Genomic DNA, 19686 nt, shown 5'->3' with positions numbered 1-19686 from the left:
ATATATATATATATATAATGACTTAATGAATTACATGAATTCAAAGAAAGTGAATTATATTTATTTCATACTAAATATATGCCTACATGAATTTATTAAAATATGAATATATTAAAAGATGCCTAATTTTGCTTAGAATAAATAATAAAATAAAAAGTAATTAAATTCAATGTAATTAGATTAAATTAAATAATTATTTGTTTTTATTTGAACCTTGGTGAACCTAAACAAAAAGATCAGACAAAATAAAACAAAAAGGTTAGAACAAATTTGCTTCACGTTATGTAATTAAAAAATAAAAACAAACAAAACAATTAAATAATTATTACACAAAAATAATTATAATTATAAATAATTATAACACAAAATAAAGTTTGTGATTTTCTAAAAAAAAAAAGTTCAAAACGAAAAAATTTCTGGACATTTTCCAGTTGATTTAGTTGACAGTATATATTGACAGTATATATATATAAATAAAATGATAAAATAAACTAAAACTGAAATAAAAAAATTAAATTATATAGATATAATAAAGCAACAAAATTATTAAAACATGAACTAAAATTAAAACAAACAAACAAACAAACAAAACAAAACCTAATTACAAATATTATAAAAAATACAATAGTATCTCAATGATACATAAATGTCACTGGTCTACTGACCCCAGCACAACTAGTTTTGTGGGCAGCCTGAGATCGAGGATGTCGGCTGCGGTGAGCAGGAACTCCTGCAGCGGCGGGCTGTCACAGATGCTTTCGGCATCGCTGGCGTCGTCCGGCACGCGCAGACTCTCCGGGATGGTGTAGTTGGATTTGACTCCGCTCTCTCCACCTCCTGCTCCTCCGCTGGGAGCCGCTGCCACCGGTCCGGAGCTGGCATCCTGGCTGGGTGTGAGGACCAGAGCCGCCAGCTTCCAAGAGATGTGCGTGGCGAAGTGGGCGCACTCGGCCTGCGTGAGGGCACTCATCACCCGCTCCTTGGTGGCGGCGGGACCGGCCAGCGGCTGACAGCCCAGGAGATCAGCCACCATGTGAGCCTCCTCCTCAGCCGTGGGCATCGGACCCCAGAGCCAGCGGTCCATCACCGATGGCGGCAGCCGAGGATTCCCCACCACTGCGGCCATGGAGCTTCCTCCATTACACAGAATCGGACCGGCCCGCCGAGGGTGAACCTGAAGAGACAAAGACAAGGTGAGTTTGTGGGTCAAAACATTTAAGGTAAAATTAATATTTTGCATATTGCTGATGCTCCCTTTATTTTCGTAATTCGGTGTACTCTTACATTTGATGTAACTTAAATCCACAAGTCAAACCAAACCAAACCACACTCGTTAATCACAGTAAAATCACTGTAGCCTTATTATATCTCATATGCCTTATTGCTTTATTAGTCTTTGAAATGAACCAAGAGACTATCAGGCACATAGTAGTATATATCAGTGGAAACTACTAAAATTGTTTTTGTGAATTTAAATACAGCTAAAATAAAATAAAATAAAATAAAACAAAAATATTACATTAGAAAATTAGAAAGGTTGCCTTGGCAACTAGCTGAAATAAATAAATGAAATAAACTGAAGTACCAAAATGACTAAAACTAAAACTGAAAGAGATATGTCAAAGCTAATTAGAAATATATAACCATGTGAAAATTCCTATTTTCAATAATCCAGTAAATTATTATTATTATTTTGGACTTGATGAATAAAACCAAAGGTTCCGAAAAATACATATCAAAAGTGATTACAAAAATGCTCAAAAGAGTTTAATAATAATAATAATAATTATTAGGGATGCACTGATACCACTTTTTTCAGTACTTGCCCGATACCGATACTTTTTAAAAGTATTTTTGATACTTGTCGATACCGAGTATCGATACCGATTTTTTTCTTGCATTTGTAAATTTTTTAAATATTGGGTACAGAAACCAAAGGAGTATGTATAATGTTAGTTGGTTAACTTCATTTATCAAATAGATACAGTCAAACCAAAATGTATTCAGACACCTTCAACATTTCTCACATTATCACAATTTATTCGCTACAGTTTAGAAAATGGTAATAAAATATGAACTCAGAGTTAAACTATGTCAGAACAAATTCAGCTTGATAATGCTAGATAACTTTGATAGAAAGGTATGTAATAGATTACAATCAACCAAAAATCAAGACGGCTGTTAGTATGACAGTATTTACACAACTATCAATACTTAGTCGGGCAACCCTTAGCCTTAATGACAGCCTGTAGTCTCCTGAGCATGCTGTTATCCAGCTTCATGCAAACCTCAACTTCAATGTTTTTCCCCAGACTCGGTCTGAATAATCAAATTTACTGGTAGTCCACTGTATGAAGAATTTTTGGGTATAATTTGTCACAGTTTACTTTATTTTGCTATCCTCACTTATATAAATGAACTATAGTGTCCTGCACCCACTAGTAAAAAAATATCAAAAATGATATCTGCTCTTTGAATAATTTTTGGTTTGACTGTATATACTTCAGTTATTTTCACACTTAATTATGCCCATTGAAATGTATTTTACAAGTTTTTGTTACTTTCACTGTTCATTTTTTTTTTTGCTCCATGGTACATCATCTTTAATTTAATAGCAGTAGAGCTGCTCCATTGCAGCGGCTTAGCAGAAATAGAAGTCGCGTTTTTTTCATCTGAAACGTGCTGCGATTTATATTCCAAAACCTCTCATATAATGCAGAAACACTCATGAAGCAAGCAAAACACACAACGCGTGCAGGTATTTGTACTGGTGCACAATAGTACAGCCTAGCGCATTTCACACAGGCTGCTAGATTCACTTTCACCAGAAAGTCGTGTATGCCTAAGGTTGAAAATAAATGATGTTTATAGTGAATGCCACTATAAATGGTCTTATTTTTAGGATTTAGTTTTAATCCAAATGATGCGTGTGCTAAGTGAGTGAACATCAAAGATCACACAACAGAAGTGTGCGCGCTCTCTCTCTCCCTACCGTTAAGTAACTTGTGCATTGTTTTACTTACTTGTTTTTGACGTATCCGACCAAACTACAAACTTTCCAGTGATGTCTGTGAGAAAGATATATTCACTCGACAAGCTCGCGCATCTGCGCCGCCGCGCGTTCAATCCACTCAGGGCGCTTTGCTCATCAACTCGCACACATCAGCTATACAGGCGTTAAAATTGAATGTTTAACATTATATTCATTGCATACATATACTTCGTAGACATCCTTAATCTCTAATAACCATTCTGCTGTCTGTTGTCGGTGTTTCTTTGTCTGAATACGGCACTTATCGCATGCTGTGTGGTATCGGTGTTTGGTATCGGGGTATTTTAACGAGCACGACTTCGAGTACAGGAGTTCAGTATCGGGCCCTATACCGATACCAGTATCGGTGCATCCCTAATAATAATAATAAACATAAAATAAAATAAAATATGAAAACTAGATAATTAGCAATGTTGCCTTGGAAATGAACTGAAATAAGTACTAAAGTACTAAAATTACTAAAACTGAAAAAGTGATATAAATTAAAGCTAAACATAAATTACAAAAAAAAAAAAAAACTCAAAAATGAAAAATAAAAAGCACTTAAAATTACTAACAGTAAAATTAAAATTAAAATGAAAAGTGAAAATATAAAAATAAAAGCTAATATTAAAATATTAAATTCAAAATATTAATAAATACATAACAGTATATAAATAATATTAAAATAATGGTATAAATGGTACATGTCTGTCAGAACTGTGCCTACTTTAGCCGTGCTCCCCAGACTGCCGATGGACGGTACGGCGATGAGACTGAACCGCTCGTACAGATACTCATTAGACGAGCTTCCCTTCAGCAGCGCAAACGGGATGAGATACAACTCGCCCTCCAGAACCAGAACCAGCTGTCTGTGTCTGCCGACCGGACCGCTGGAGTGCATCAGACCCTGCAGAGAACCAGAAAAATCACATTACATACTCAAAACTACACTGAGCAAGCCAATAAATATCGGATATATATATATCAGAAAATGGGTTTAAAAATAAAAGAATAACCAACATTAAGTTAGTGAAAAAAATAAACAAACAAAACACTGGGTTCTACATTAAATATATAATAAATGCTATACATAAATATAAAAAATGTTGCTACAAACCAATTAATGAACTATTACTTAGTGGACAACTTATTTACTGTGAGTATTATTACTAATCAATGTAATTATTTATTGAACATTAGTGAAGTGTGAGTGCAGTCGTACCCCCTCCATCGGGGCGATGAGCAGGTCGTAAAGGGCTCGTAATGGGGGTTTGCTGAGCGCACTGGCGCGGCACGACAGAGACGAGGAGCCCTCCTTCACCGGAGACACCGTGTTACTGAAGAGACTCGTCATGCTCTGACAACTCCTGAAAACACACCACAAACACACTGATGTGTGCTGCGCAGTACATACTGTACAGCTAAAACTGCATGTCAAGTAGTATGCAGTGATTTCATTCGCTTTTGTTTAAAAATCTTAGCTTTTGGCAGTCAGATCCAAATAAATCAGGAAAAAGATGCTTAATAAAATGGATGATACTGTATGCATAGAGTATACACTTTCTTCATAAAAATAGTATGTTGTGTGCTATTTCAAAGACATTTATAGTGACGAATGGGAGAAGATAAAGCCATATCACACCACCTCAGAGACTCTACGAGTCCTATGAAACTGAAACACTAGATGGGGATGTACACCTGAAAAACAGTAGCACTCGTTTTTAATGAGTTTCGAATTCCTCTCGAGTTTGTTTCGAGAGGCATGTTCATGTTCACTCAGAAAGCAACTTAAATAAAATATATTAGTTAAAGGTTACATAATGTGTTACAAAAAGAGGTCACAGTCGACCTTCTTAGAATAAAGACAGAATTATAGCAGTACAAATAATAATAATAATAATAAATATTAATAATTAATAGTGTACTGTATACTGACAACCACAAATGATAATAATAATGAATAATGCTATACTATATAAAAATGACAAATAATAATAATAATAATAAGAGTAATTAAGAATAATTAAGTGTTATACTGAATAATAATGATATTGTATACTAATGACAAATAATAATAATAATTAATATTATAAGATATATAAGAAATATTATAAGATTTAATTAAGATATTATTTATTTTTAATTATTATAATTATTTTATTTATTTTTATTTTATTCTAATTATATAATTATTTAATTATATAATTATAATTATTATTTTTATTGTATTTTTACAATATAACACTATTAATTATTCTTGGTAGAGGAACTGTTTATTGTGATTATTATCTTTTATGAAATGATCATTAGTGTTTTTTATCATATATCCGTGCGTTGGAGATTTGCCTCGAGTGCTTTACTGCTTCAATCCCGCAATCCCACACGTCACTGTGGATCTCTTAGGATAAAGGCAGAAGCTACACATCACATTACAGATGACATCAAAACACTTTTACTATTAAAATTAATAAAGCTGAACTAAAATAAAATACAAATATTTAATCAAATTGTAAACTTACAAAACTTGAAATAAACGAATTGAAATACAATAAAGTAACGTTGAAGTACTAAAATTACTAAAAACAAATCTGGGCGAAAAAACACTAATAAACATTAGTGTTTATTACTGAAACTTAAAATTAAAATGAAAACTGAAAATATAAAAATAAATGCTACTTCAAAATCGAAACACCGAAAATAAAGCTGAAATATAATCAAATAAATATTCAATGAGAAACGTAAACTTAAAAAAACTTAAAATAAGCTGACTGAAAAAAAAAGGTTAAGTAGAAGTAATAAAATAACAAAAACTGTTTTAAAAAAACCTATTTTAAGCTAAAATAATTTTAACACATTTTTTTACAAATGACAAACTAAAACTTAAACTAAAATTAAAATAATAAACGAAAATCTAAAAAAGCTAATTCAGAATATTTATAATTGCTAAAATAGTACTAGATATAAATGTACTATATTCCAGTAGAAATTAAAAAAAAAAATTGTTCACTGATAATTTTACTTTCAGTGAATCCAGATCAGTGAACGAATCATTCACACTAATTCTAAAGATCTGTTTCAAAAGAATTCATTAATACCTGATTCATCAACGAATCATTGTTCTGAGTTGGATCTTTTTAATGAATCTTTGGATCATGACTTTTCTCATGAATCCTTGTGTGTATTTTTTCGGTGAATAAAACGCTTAAAGGGGTCATACGATGCGATTTCAAGTTTTCCTTTCTCTTTGGAGTGTTACAAGCTGATTGTGCATAGATAAGATCCCTGAAGTTGCAAAGACTAAAGTCTCAAAACCAAAGAGATATTCTTTATCAAAGTTAAGTAAAACTTAAACTAAAATTAAAATAATAAACGAAAATCTAAAAAAGCTAATGCAGAATATTTATAATTGCTAAAATAGTACTAGATATAAATGTACTATATTCCAGTAGAAATTTAAAAAAAAATTGTTCACTGATAATTTTACTTTCAGTGAATCCAGATCAGTGAACGAATCATTCACACTAATTCTAAAGATCTGTTTCAAAAGAATTCATTAATACCTGATTCATCAACGAATCATTGTTCTGAGTTGGATCTTTTTAATGAATCTTTGGATCATGACTTTTCTCATGAATCCTTGTGTGTATTTTTTCGGTGAATAAAACGCTTAAAGGGGTCATACGATGCGATTTCAAGTTTTCCTTTCTCTTTAGTGTGTGTGCGCGCGCGTGTGTGTGAGAGACAGAGAGAGAGAGACAGGGACACATCACAGTGGAGTCAGCTGTCTTAACCGTGGCTTGTGTACTGCAAACACATACCAGCTTCATCACTGTGTCTGTCACACGACTCTGTTCCCCTTTCAGGCTCTGTCTTTACATTTATTTTGAAAGATGAAGCTCGCGATTATGGTAAGGGGCGTTGCATTTCCGACGAGTGCTTGCGGTGTTCGGCCAATCACAATGCACTGGGTCAGCTGGCCAATCAGAGCAGACTGCGCTTGTCGGAAGGAGGGACTTTGTAGAAAACTAAGCGTTTGAGAGAGGCGGGGCATAGAGGACCTACAATAATGTACAGTATTTGAAAAATAATGTGTTTTTTGAACATTATAGCATGTCAACATATTCTGTTACACCAAATACACCAAATAATGATCTTTAAAAAAGCATCATATGACCCCTTTAAATTTGTATCTCTACCTCAAACAAATCTATCATATGACTTCAGAACACAAAATATAGTGAATAAGACATTTTGAACCACCTGTAAGACATTTTAATGCTTCACGCCCACTATACTTAAAAGAGCAGGATACTCTTAAAAAGTCTCACTGCTTGCAAATAAAGTCAAACAGGTTTAAGGGTGAGTGAACGATGCCATAATCATCATTTTTGGCTGAATTGTTCGTTTAACGTGATGACACTTGCTCATTAGGGCAGATGAGGAATGAACGGCCCTCGGGGACGGCTCTTTGTTTTAATGAATATACTGTAGAGAGATGTGCGGCGCTGAGAGCTCTTAATGAGGAGCACGGCTCTAATGATGACCGCTCTGACCCCGTCTTTAACAACGCACCGCATAACCTCGCCTCATATCTTCGCTGTTCCTGTCCTAGCTGACATTTCTCCCTCCCTCCCCCTCTTTCAGTGCTAATAACCATCTCTCTTTCTCGCATAATGAATCAGGATGTGAAGGACTCGACTGAATGCCGAACTATCTCTCCCTAATTATCGTCCGGCTGAGCTGCTCTTTCCCACCGGCAGAGTTTAGATCTGCCATTACCAGCAAAATGTTTACTAATTGCTTCATTATTTGGTGTTGGTTGGGGTTTTCTTTGCTTTTTGAGAGCTTTCTCTTCTTTTAGATTAATACCAAATGGTTTATTTTGGTTAATAAATTGACAATTTTTTTGTCAATGGATTTTTTGCCAATGGATTGAGAAATAAGTTTAGATCCATTACCAGCAAAATGTTTACTAATTGCTTCATTATTTGGTATTGACTGGGTTTTTCTTTGCTATTTGAGAGCTTTCTCTTCCTTTAGATTAATGCCAAATGGTTTATTTTGGTTAATAAATTGGCAATTTTTTTGCCAATGGACTGAGAAATACGTTTAGATCTATTATGAGTATAATGTCTACTAATTGCTTAATTAATTGGTGTTGATCGGGTTTTTCTTTGCTATTTGAGAGCTTTCTCTTCTTTTAGATTAATACCAAATGGTTTATTTTGGTTAATAAATTGGCAATTCTTTTGCCAATGGACTTTTTGCCAATGGACTGAGAAATACGTTTAGATCTATTATGAGTTTAATGTTTACTAATTGCTTAATTGATTGGTGTTGACTGGGTTTTTCTTTGCTATTTGAGAGCTTTCTCTTCCTTTAGATTAATACCAAATGGTTTATTTTGGTTAATATCAAAATGAACCACATCTAGAACAAGAAAAACACAATTTCTATTGCCAATAGACTGAGAAAAATGTTAGATCCATTATGAGCCAAAATTGTATTAATTATTTGGTGTTGATTGGGTTTTCATCTGCTATTTGAGTGCTTTCTCTTCTTGTAGATTAATATCAAATGGTTTATTTTGGTTAAATGTTAAAACATAACAGATCTAGAACAAGAAAATGTACTGAGAAATGACATGCTACAAAAGTAAATCTATCTTGTTCTAGATATTTTTCTCATGAATAAAACACTTAAATTTGGGTCTGCTCCTCACGTATGTCTCATATGACTTCAGAAGACTTGAAATATCGTGAATGAGTCATTTTGAACCTCTTTTATGACATGTTTATTAGTAATTTTGGAGCTTGACTGGAAAGCTTATTAAAATTATGATGTATCTCAGCTTATATGACCTTTGCAGACCTGATGTTTAGGTCTTGAAAAATAGTTTTAGGAACAAAAAAGGGCTACTTATGAGCTACATTTCAACTCTTCTGAAGCAATCAGGCCAAACTTTTACTTGTTTTTCACTGATAGTCTTTACTTCCAGTAACCAGATCAGTGAATGAATCAATCAAGCTGATTCTGTGGCCTGGATCAAATGATTCATTTAAAAGATTCAACTTCTAATTCTAGAATCCTTCTTTTGATCAATAAATAATTTGATCACTACTTGTCTAATGAACTCTCATGAATGAGCCAAGGTGGATTTTCAGTGAATAAAACACTTACATTTTGGCCTCCTCCTCAAGCAAATCTATCATATAACTTCAGAAGACGTAGGGTGCTTTCACACTTGGTTCGCTTGCCTGGTCCGAACCCGAGTTGGATTGCTCCCCCCTCCCCCTGCCCCCGCTGGACTGCGTTCATATTATTTTATTTGGGTCTGAACCGTGGTTGGTTTGCATCATCAAGCCAGCAGCTGTTTACCCCGTTGCTTAGTAATGACGGCGCAGGAGAAGGCGGCAAATACATAACATTGCTCACTGCACTTTTATATATTTAAGTTTTTGAACCGTTCCTTTTGTTTACAAAGCTTCGGTACATAACGGCACTTACGTCTGTCTTACGAATGTACTGCAAATGCTTTAAAGAACACTGAAGGCGAACAGAAATGAGATATACAGCTCTCGTAAGTGCCGTAAGCAACGGGGTAAACAGCTGCTGGCTTGATGACGCAAACCAACCGCGGTTCGGACCCAAATAAAATAATATGAACGCAGTCCAGCGGGGGCAGGGGGAGGGGGGAGCAATCCAACTCGGGTTCGGACCAGGCAAGCGAACCAAGTGTGAAAGCACCCTTAGAATAAAGCGAGCGACTCATTTGAACCCCTTTTATAACACTCTAATGGCGTTTATTTGTCATTTTGACCTTGTCCACTTTCATTATAATAAAAAGAAAATTTTTTAGTCTGAAAAACACTTTCAGAAAGACTTTATATAATGAATGTTGTGTCTGACCTATTGAAGAGGTTGTTTCTGGAAACCATCCTCAAGAAGCCAGTCGGGTCGGTCACTGAGTTGAGTTTATTATTGAGCTCTTCAAACTGCTGGTCCAAAAGGTCTCCAGCTTCACTCTCCGTCTCGCTGCTGGAACAAGCTCTGAAACACCGAACATAATGTGATTTATTCAAGCAACAAGTGTTACAGTGATTTTACCACAGTTGAGGGAAGCTGTTGAGTACAAAACACGGTACAATCACCGCAGAGTAACTCGGCTTAATTGCTTTTTTGATGAAAAAACAAGTTCAGTGAATAATTTCATGATGTAAAACTAACAATGAAACAATAAGCATCACGTCTGCCAAATAATATAGTCAATTATTCAACAAGACTCTGAAATACTTGTTTCTACTGACTCATTTGTGTCTATTTTTTATTTCTCTGACACATTTCAATGAAACATAACTGGACAACTCAATTAAGTTTTCTCAGCTATGAAAGCAGAACATCTGAGCGATGAAATGCTCCCACTTATCAATACCGCTGTCAAACACACTCGCTTTTATATCCAGACATGCACATGTTTGTTGACTTTTCATTCACAGTGTCCATTGAGATGCAACGCAAAATAACAGAAACAATTTTATAAACGACCAGACAAGTCGAGCACAACGGCAGCCACAATCACAGATAATTACTCACGAGTCTCTCTGCGTCTGGGGAACGCGTGAGCAAACTTCTCTGATTAGCTTTAATGAAAAAACAGATCTCTCCAGTAATCTGACTCATCTGAGACGACACACTTGGATTCTTCTATTGGGTTAATACGTTTTATTCACCTCACCTCAATTACACACAAAACGCGCTTCGTTTGCACCTAATGCACGACGCAGATGTTCCGCTGATTATTTTGGACACATTATCAGATGGCATTACAACATGTCGATGTGAAGAGATTCGAACGCTCTACAGACGTCTGAATAGCTCGTTAGCGTTTGTTTGTTTGTTTAAGAACTTTGCTCTGAGAATGAAAAGGTCTTCCCTATTTCTCAAAATATAACTTTATATATCTCAAATTACTGTATATACAATGTCATCTGACTTCATATCTAACATTATGATTTAATAAATCTCAAAATATGACATCTCACAATGAATTCATATATCACATGATGAATTAATATCTCAAAATATGAACATATAGCATAATATTAATACACATCTCACAATGATTCCATATACCTCAAAATATAGCTTTATATATCTCATATTATAAATACATACAAACATCACATGGCATTATATCTCACATTATGACTATATATTGCATAATATTACTATATATCTCACTATATGACATTATTTCTAAACGACTTTATATATCTCATAATACTATATACATCTCATGACTATATATCTCATACTACTACATACATCTCACAATATATATCTCACACTGACTTAACATTTCTCTAAATATGACTATATCTCATAATATTACTATATATCTCACAATACAACTTCATATTTTACATTAACTTATTATTTCTCAAAATACGGCTGTATCTCGTAATATTACTATATATCTCATAATATGACTAATCTCACATTGACTTAATATTCCTCAAAACAGGATCATGTATATTGCATAATATTACTATATATCTCACAATGTGGCTTTATCTCAAAATGTAACATTAAATATATCATATTCCTATGAATATATATCGTATGACATCAGATCTCACATTTATTTAAGATCTCAAAATATGACTTTAAATCTCACAATATGAATTAATGTTTCAATATGTGACTTAATATGTCTCATTATTTTACTATATATCTCAAAATGACTTACGTCAAACTATAACTTTATATACAGGTGCATCTCAATAAATTAGAATGTCGTGGAAAAGTTCATTTATTTCAGTAATTCAACTCAAATTGTGAAACTCGTGTATTAAATAAATTCAATGCACACAGACTGAAGTAGTTTAAGTCTTTGGTTCTTTTAATTGTGATGATTTTGGCTCACATTTAACAAAAACCCACCAATTCACTATCTCAACAAATGAGAATATGGTGACATGCCAATCAGCTAATCAACTCAAAACACCTGCAAAGGTTTCCTGAGCCTTCAAAATGGCCTCTCAGTTTGGTTCACTAGGCTACACAATAATGGGGAAGACTGCTGATCTGACAGTTGTCCACAAGACAATCATTGACACCCTTCACAAGGAGAGTAAGCCACAAACATTCACTGCCAAAGAAGCTGGCTGTTCACAGAGTGCTGTATCCAAGCATGTTAACAGAAAGTTGAGTGGAAGGAAAAAGTGTGGAAGAAAAAGAGGCACAACCAAAATAAATGAACTTTTCCACGACATTCTAATTTATTGAGATGCACCTGTATATCATATTACTATGAATATATATCATATGATTTCATATCTCAAATTTATTTCATCTCAAAATACGACTATATATTTCACAATATGACATAATATCTCAAAATATGACTTAATATATATCATAATGTTACTTTATATCTCACAATATGACTTATCTTAATACATTTGAATTCTCTACAGACATCTGAATAGCTCGTTAGCATGTGTTTGTTTAAGCACTTTGCTCTGAGAATGAAAGGGAACGTCTGCTAATCCTCTTCCCTAGATTTCTGAACTATTCCAAGATGTCAGAGCACCAGCATTCTACTCATTTTGCAGCCTTTATCTCCGCAAACATGTTCCGAGGTCTGTTGCACTCCTTCTTGAGACGGAAGTCATCCCAAATCCTGTTTAAATGTTAATTGAATTCTTTGTCATGGTACAACACTGTAGGATGGGGATAATCTCATTTTGGTGCCAACCAGAAATGAAAAGCACCGGAGGAGCCGGAGAATGAGATCTGCTCTTCATATATTTGTGCTTAAAGTGACAGACTTTGACCCAGTTGTGGGGCGAGCGCTTGCATCTGCGACCTGTCCACGTGCTCTCCTGCACCTGAGCTGCTGTGGATGCGGATGCAGCCGCGGACGGGTCTGTTTGGGAAGCGTGCTTTGGAAATTAAGATTCAGTTCAGATGTGGAGACAGTGCCGTAGGCCGCGTGTGGCAGGCAGAGATATGCGGGGATGCTCTGAAAGGAAAACCTTCCTATAGTGAGAGACTCTCTAACCTGATCAGGTAGGTTAACTAAGGTTGTTCACACTGGGTCTGAGTTTGATTACGCCTCCGGAGTAACACCGTGAGCGTAGGCGGAAGCTGTTTACCAGCGGACTAAAATTGAACACGCTGTCTGCGGCAGATGCGTTTGAAAGCCATTACTGCTGAGACAAGCAGCAATAAGAATGCATTAGTCTATAATATGCTAATTATAAATCATCACAGCAGTTTATTTCTGCAAATTAGGCCGAATTGGTTTATGAAGCATACCTCAGACCACAGCTTTTATGACAAGCAAACCACTTATGATACAGACATGAATGATTCCTCAAATCATGTGTCTTGTTGAAGAGAGGATGATAGCTTATGATTTTCACCTGCTGGATAATAAAACAAGCAATATATCTCATAATGTTACTATATACAGTACCTTACATTATGACTTCATGTACTGTATCTCATAATGTTACAATATACCTTACATTATGACTTCATATATCTCAAAATATGACTTTATATATATTGAAATGTGATTTTCATCTGCTTCAAAGTTCCTTTCTCAAAATTAATATATGTGACCCTGGACCACAAAACCAGTTATAACGGTACATTTTTTTAAAATTGAGATTTATACATCATCTGAAAGCTGAATAAATAATCTTTCCATTGATGTATGGTTTATTAGGATAGGACAATATTTGGTCGAGATACAACTATTTGAAAATCTGGAATCTGAGGGTGCAAAAAAAAAAAAAAAATATTGAGAAAATCATCTTTAAAGTTGTCCAAATGAAGTTCTTAGCAATGCATATTACTAATCAAAAATGAAGTTTTGATATATTTACAGTAGGAAATTTACAAAATATCTTCACGGAACATGATCTTTACTTGATATTCTAATGATTTTTGGCATAAAAAAAAATCGATAATTTTGACCCATACAATGTATTGTATGTAGGCTATTGCTACAAATATACCCCAGCGACTTAAGACTGGGTTTGTGCTCCAGGCTCACATATCTCATTACTATACAGTATATCATATAATATTACTGCATATCTCACAACATGACTTCATATATCACATTATGAATTATTTCTTAAAATATGACTTTATATATCTCATAATATTACTATATATCTTATAGCGACTTCACATATCTGATAATATAACTATACATCTCATAATATGATTTCATATCTCAAAATGTTACTATATATCTCATAATATTACTATATATATATCACAAATCTCACATGACTCTCATGACTTCATATCTCAAATTTTGATTTCATATTTCAGAATATGACTATTTTGCATAATATTACTATATATCTCACAATATGGCTTTATCTCAACATATGATTATATATCTCATAATATTATATACATTTTGCAACTGACTTCACATCTCACATTATGACCTAATATTTCTGTACATATTACTATATATCTCACAATATGACTTTTGAATAAGTATGACAATACTTCACATTGACTTCATATATATCACATAATATTATCTCACAATGACTTCATATACTGTATCTTGAAATATTACTTTATACAGCTCATAATATACATCTCACAATGTGACTTCATCTTAAATTGACTATATCTCATAATTTTACTATATATCTTAGTATATCGTTACATATCTTGAATTATGACTTTACAAACTGTATCTCAAAATATGACATTACATTTTCTTATATCACACTGTGACTTAATAGTTCCTATTTTTACTCTATATATCTTCCAACATGACATACTTTGTTGTATTAAACCTTATTTCCTAATTCAATTTCTACGCAGAGGTTTAAACAGGCTAACATATCCAATCTATATCTAGAGACCAGAATATCATACTTGGGCTCATTTGCACCTGGCAACCACTCTTCACGGTGGTCAGCTTTCACATGAACAATCTTGCTGAAACTGTGCATTAATCACAAAGTTATGCTGATGAATCTTACGAGCGGCACTCCAGTCAACACACACACACGGAAGGGTGCAAGAGGTCTCGTTAAACGAGCCATAATCACTCATATTGCAGCCAGTCGCGGGTATCACAATTCCTGTTCGTGCCTCTTTCTTTCTGCACAATGAATGGGGTCTTCAAAGGTGGCATATTGCACCCAACCAAGTGGAAAAGATTGCTCGTAGCCCCTCAGTCAAGCGCTAAATTATCCTTTAATGGGCAGGGATGAGCGCAGAGCTCTCTGGGAGAAGCCATCACACCTCTAGTGACTAATGCGCTGGCACCAGCATGAGAGACTCGCGGCTTTCCACGCGTGTACAATAATGGCCTTTGTTTCAGGCTACTGCTTAATTCACACCAAGAGCTTCTGACGTTCTGCCATCCATCTCTCTGCATTCTGCTCCTCCAAACCTGCCAGTGTCTTCACCTAATTACATGTCAGAGTGAACTCAACACTGCAGCACTGAAACCTCCATGCGAGAGGTGAATAACTCCTCAGCTGCCACCCGGTTAGTGCTACAGAGCCAGAGATCAGTGCGGTGTGGCCTCCAGCCCTGCTGCGGCGTATGACAGCATCGGTGAGCGCTGAGATGTGCTTCCTGCGGGGCATGTATGCGCACACATGCACACTCAACCCCGCTAACCAACATGACCGCATCCATCAGGGTATATTTAGGAGGTCGCAGACATTCACACTAACATGAGCACAGCTGCATTCTGCAGCACTTTTACTGTAATATTTTATTGAGAAAAGCATATTCTTATATCATGCCTTTTAACATAACCATCCATATTTTATAAAACCATAAAACAAACAAAAATAGAGAGATTTAACAAGACGCTATACTTAGTTAATTTTCTTTTATTTTACAAATCCTTGAAGATCAAAGGGAGATTTTAAATTTTGTTAAATGTTTTGCAAACGTATATTTGCAAAGTTTAAACATTACAAAAATTATCTTAACAAATCATATCATAATATCTAACAACGAACACAATACTATTTTTAATATTTTTTCATAATGAGCAACCACCTAGCAACACCCTAGAAACCACCTAACAACACTCTAACATCCCGAACACCCTAGAAACCACTTAGCAACAACCTGACAAACAGTAAGAACGCGATAGCAACCACCTAGAAATGCTCTAACATCCAATACACCATTGAAATCACCTAGCAACACCCTAGAAACCACCTAACAACACTCTAACATCCCGAACACCCTAGAAACCACTTAGCAACAACCTGACAAACAGTAAGAACACCATAGCAACCACCTAGAACATCCAATACACCCTTGAAATCACCTAGCAACAGTCCAACAAACACTAGGAACACCATAGCAACCACCTAGCAATGCTCTAACATCCAGTACAACCTTGAAATCACCTAGCATCAGTCTAACAAACACTAAGAACACCATAGCAACCACCTAGCAACGTTCTAACATCCAGTACACCCTTGAAATCACCTAGCAACAGTCTAACAAACACTAAGAACACCATAGCAACCACCTAGCAATGCTCTAATATCAAGTACACCCTTGAAATCACCTAGCAACAGCCTAAAAAACACTAGGAACACCATAGCAACCACCTGGCAACGTTCTAACATCCAGTACACTCTTGAAACCACCTAGCAACAGCCTAAAAACACTAGGAACACCATAGCAACCACCTAGCAATGTTCTAACATCCAGTACACTCTTGAAATCACCTAGCAACACCCTAGCAAACAGTAAGAACACCATAACAACCACTTAGCAACACTCTAACATCATTACATTATTCCAGAACACCTTAGCAACAACCTAGCAATGTACTAACAAACATCAAGTACACCCCAGCAACGTGTGATTCAGGCATTCACCTGCTGTAGTATGAGTCCACTCCCAGAGCTTCCCGCGCGTTAGCAATGTGCTGCTCCAGAGACGAGCCTCCACAGCTGCCCCCCGCGGGCACAGAGCCTCCGCTGCCCTCCTGGAAGTCTGACGTGCCGCCATCCGACGCTCCCTCACCCAGATACACCTCATGAAACTTCAGGATACCTGTGAGACAGAGAGCAAAGCTCATGTTGATTTGGACAGAGACAATCTCTGAAATTAAATACACTTTGATTATGTTGATTAGTATTATTATTGTTAAATGTAATTGCTGCTGGTGATGTTTTATAAGCAGTAAGCCATGAGCGGTTACAACTAACAGAGATTTCACCATGGTAAAGGAGTCTAATCTTAAAATGATCAAACTTAAAGGTCAGATGTAAGACAATCATCAAGAAGAGTTCAGACCGAACCGAACGCTCTCAAACTCCTGAGAGCATCAGTGCTTCAGACATAAAGCGCGTGCTTTGTGTAATAATGAAGATAGAATACCATATAGAGCCACACTAGAGTCAAGGTCAGCAGTCTCCTGCGAGAGGCTGAAATCTAGTTAGGTGAATATTGTAAATGAGCAAAAGCACTCCCCGCTTTCAGACATATGTCTGTTTGATTACGTGAGCTTGTCTTTCTGTTACAGACGTCAAGGTTTGAATAATTAAATGAGCTTCAAGTCCAGAAAGATGCAGACGTGTTTAGTCGCGTGTGAGTGTCCAGTGTATTTTAGTATACTAAAACTAAGACAAAAATGATTATTTCAAAGTATTCTCAAAACTTACGAGAATCAGATATGTTTATGAAAAAAATCTGAAACTAAAATAATGTTGCATAAAACATATATATATATATATATATATACACACACACACACACACACACACACACACACTATTTGCTATAGTTATATATTTAAAACGATAAAAAAATAAATAAAATGTAAATGTAATATACACTTTTATGAGAAAAAAATACAAATAAAAATCAATATATATATATATATATATATATATATATATAATATAACATTTAATATAATCAAATAGATATGTTCATAAATGTTATATACATAAACTTTAAAGAAAAGATACATCACAAATACATAAAAACATATATTTCATTTATTTGATATATATATATATATATATATATATATACTGTAAACCTCTAACACCCTTTAGTGTGTGTTTCACGTGTGTGTGTGTGTGTGTGTGGTTGTGAGGGTGGGATTATGGAGGCAGGTGGTACTGCCGCTTTGCGTTAATTCACAGCTTTTTACCAGCTTCACCAAACAGCAGGCGACACAATGAAGCCACGGGGAACAGGAGGTGTGAGGAATACAACAGCGACAAACACACCGATCAACTGAGTGTGCATGTGTGTGTGTCACTGCACGCTATTTTCCTGAAACTGAAAATTTGAGCAAATAATTGTTTCTTTGTTGTAGGATTTCGTTCTGTTTCCAACTTGCACATTTTGTTTGAAAAATGACAAGAGTCAGAAAAATAAGATGAACTAAGCTAAGCTAAAATACAATAAAAAATGTAAATAAAATTAACTGAAAATAATATTCTGTATAAATAGATAGTTTCAAAAATATTAAATATATAGAGCTATACAGAGCTCTTTAATTTTGTTGTCTTGTGTTTCTAACTTGTCCTTGCTATATTAACAAATATGCACATTTTATTTGGAAAAATATGAACATGAAGTCTGTGACCTTAAAAAAAAAATCATACTCATCTAGTTTAGCTTAAGATGGTGTAATGCAATTTTTAACACTTCAAGATGCATTTTGTCAAATGAAATGCTTAAAATCTAACAGAAACGTGCTTTTAGAATATGAGAAAGGCATCAGTTTCACAGAATAGTGTGTGTGACGGCCTCAGCTTTATTGATCTGCTAGTGTAAATGTGAGCGGCAGGGCTGTGTGTTGTGTTGGTCTGTGTTCAAACAGACAGACAGCGTCTCAGCGTGTCTCCGGATCGGGCTCTGATGAACTGTTCAGATGTGTGCTGTGTCTGTCTGACACCTCTGTCACCCCACACCCACATCACCGCCTCTACACACACTACTGCACTCTTAGTCTTTAACCTGTGTTAGGATCCTACAATTTCCACGGAAAACACACACAGAATCATGGAATTCAGTTATAGAATGGAATTACTCTAGAATGCAGAATACCACAGACTTTGACAAATTTTGGATAAATACATCAAAAGTAGGCCTGTTCAATTGATCAACTCACAATATGGTCTAGTGTCCATAAAAAATTAATAAAAAAGATACATAAAAATGAAAAGAAACAACATAGTGTTGCTGAAAAAAATGTATAAATAAAACATTCCATAGGGCCCTATTATTGTAAAAATTAATAAATAAATTAATAGATTAAATAAATTATTACATTGTTAAAGTTTTACGAATTGAACTGATTAGACATGTGTTTTGATTATTAAAATTTATTAAAGCATTATAACAGAATCCAGATAAATTAAAATGGAAAAAACGAAAATTTTGGGGGGAAAAATTTATGGAATAAGGCCCTAAAAATGCAATTTTCGTCAAACTTTTAATAAATTGTTGTTAAATTGTATAATTTTCACGATTTCCATTAATTAGACATGCTTTCTGATTAACAACATTTCATTGCAAAATAGAAAAAAAGGGGGGGGGGGGGTTTTTTTTTTTTTTTTCACTTTTTATAAATTTTTTTTTAACTGTTTTAAACATTCTTT

General features: G+C 34.8%; 1 protein-coding gene across 1 annotated transcript in view; it reads right to left on the bottom strand.

Moving 5' to 3' along the window:
• The window catches only part of LOC107588927 (tetratricopeptide repeat protein 28-like), a 293102-nt gene that overhangs the window by 6888 nt on the left and 266528 nt on the right, over positions 1-19686 (bottom strand). The window contains exons 12-16 of the mRNA XM_016277179.1: positions 16942-17119; positions 9944-10084; positions 4257-4401; positions 3762-3941; positions 666-1174 (exon numbers count right to left, since the gene is read on the bottom strand). Of these exons, the coding sequence (XP_016132665.1) occupies positions 666-1174; positions 3762-3941; positions 4257-4401; positions 9944-10084; positions 16942-17119 (1153 nt within the window). The remainder of the gene's footprint in view (positions 1-665; positions 1175-3761; positions 3942-4256; positions 4402-9943; positions 10085-16941; positions 17120-19686) is intronic.

The sequence above is a fragment of the Sinocyclocheilus grahami genome, unplaced genomic scaffold (assembly GCF_001515645.1).
Source record: "Sinocyclocheilus grahami isolate Dianchi unplaced genomic scaffold, SAMN03320097.WGS_v1.1 scaffold110.1, whole genome shotgun sequence".
Lineage (NCBI taxonomy): Eukaryota > Metazoa > Chordata > Actinopteri > Cypriniformes > Cyprinidae > Sinocyclocheilus > Sinocyclocheilus grahami.
Note: the sequence above shows the minus strand (reverse complement) of the source record. Positions and strands in the feature narration are given on the sequence as shown.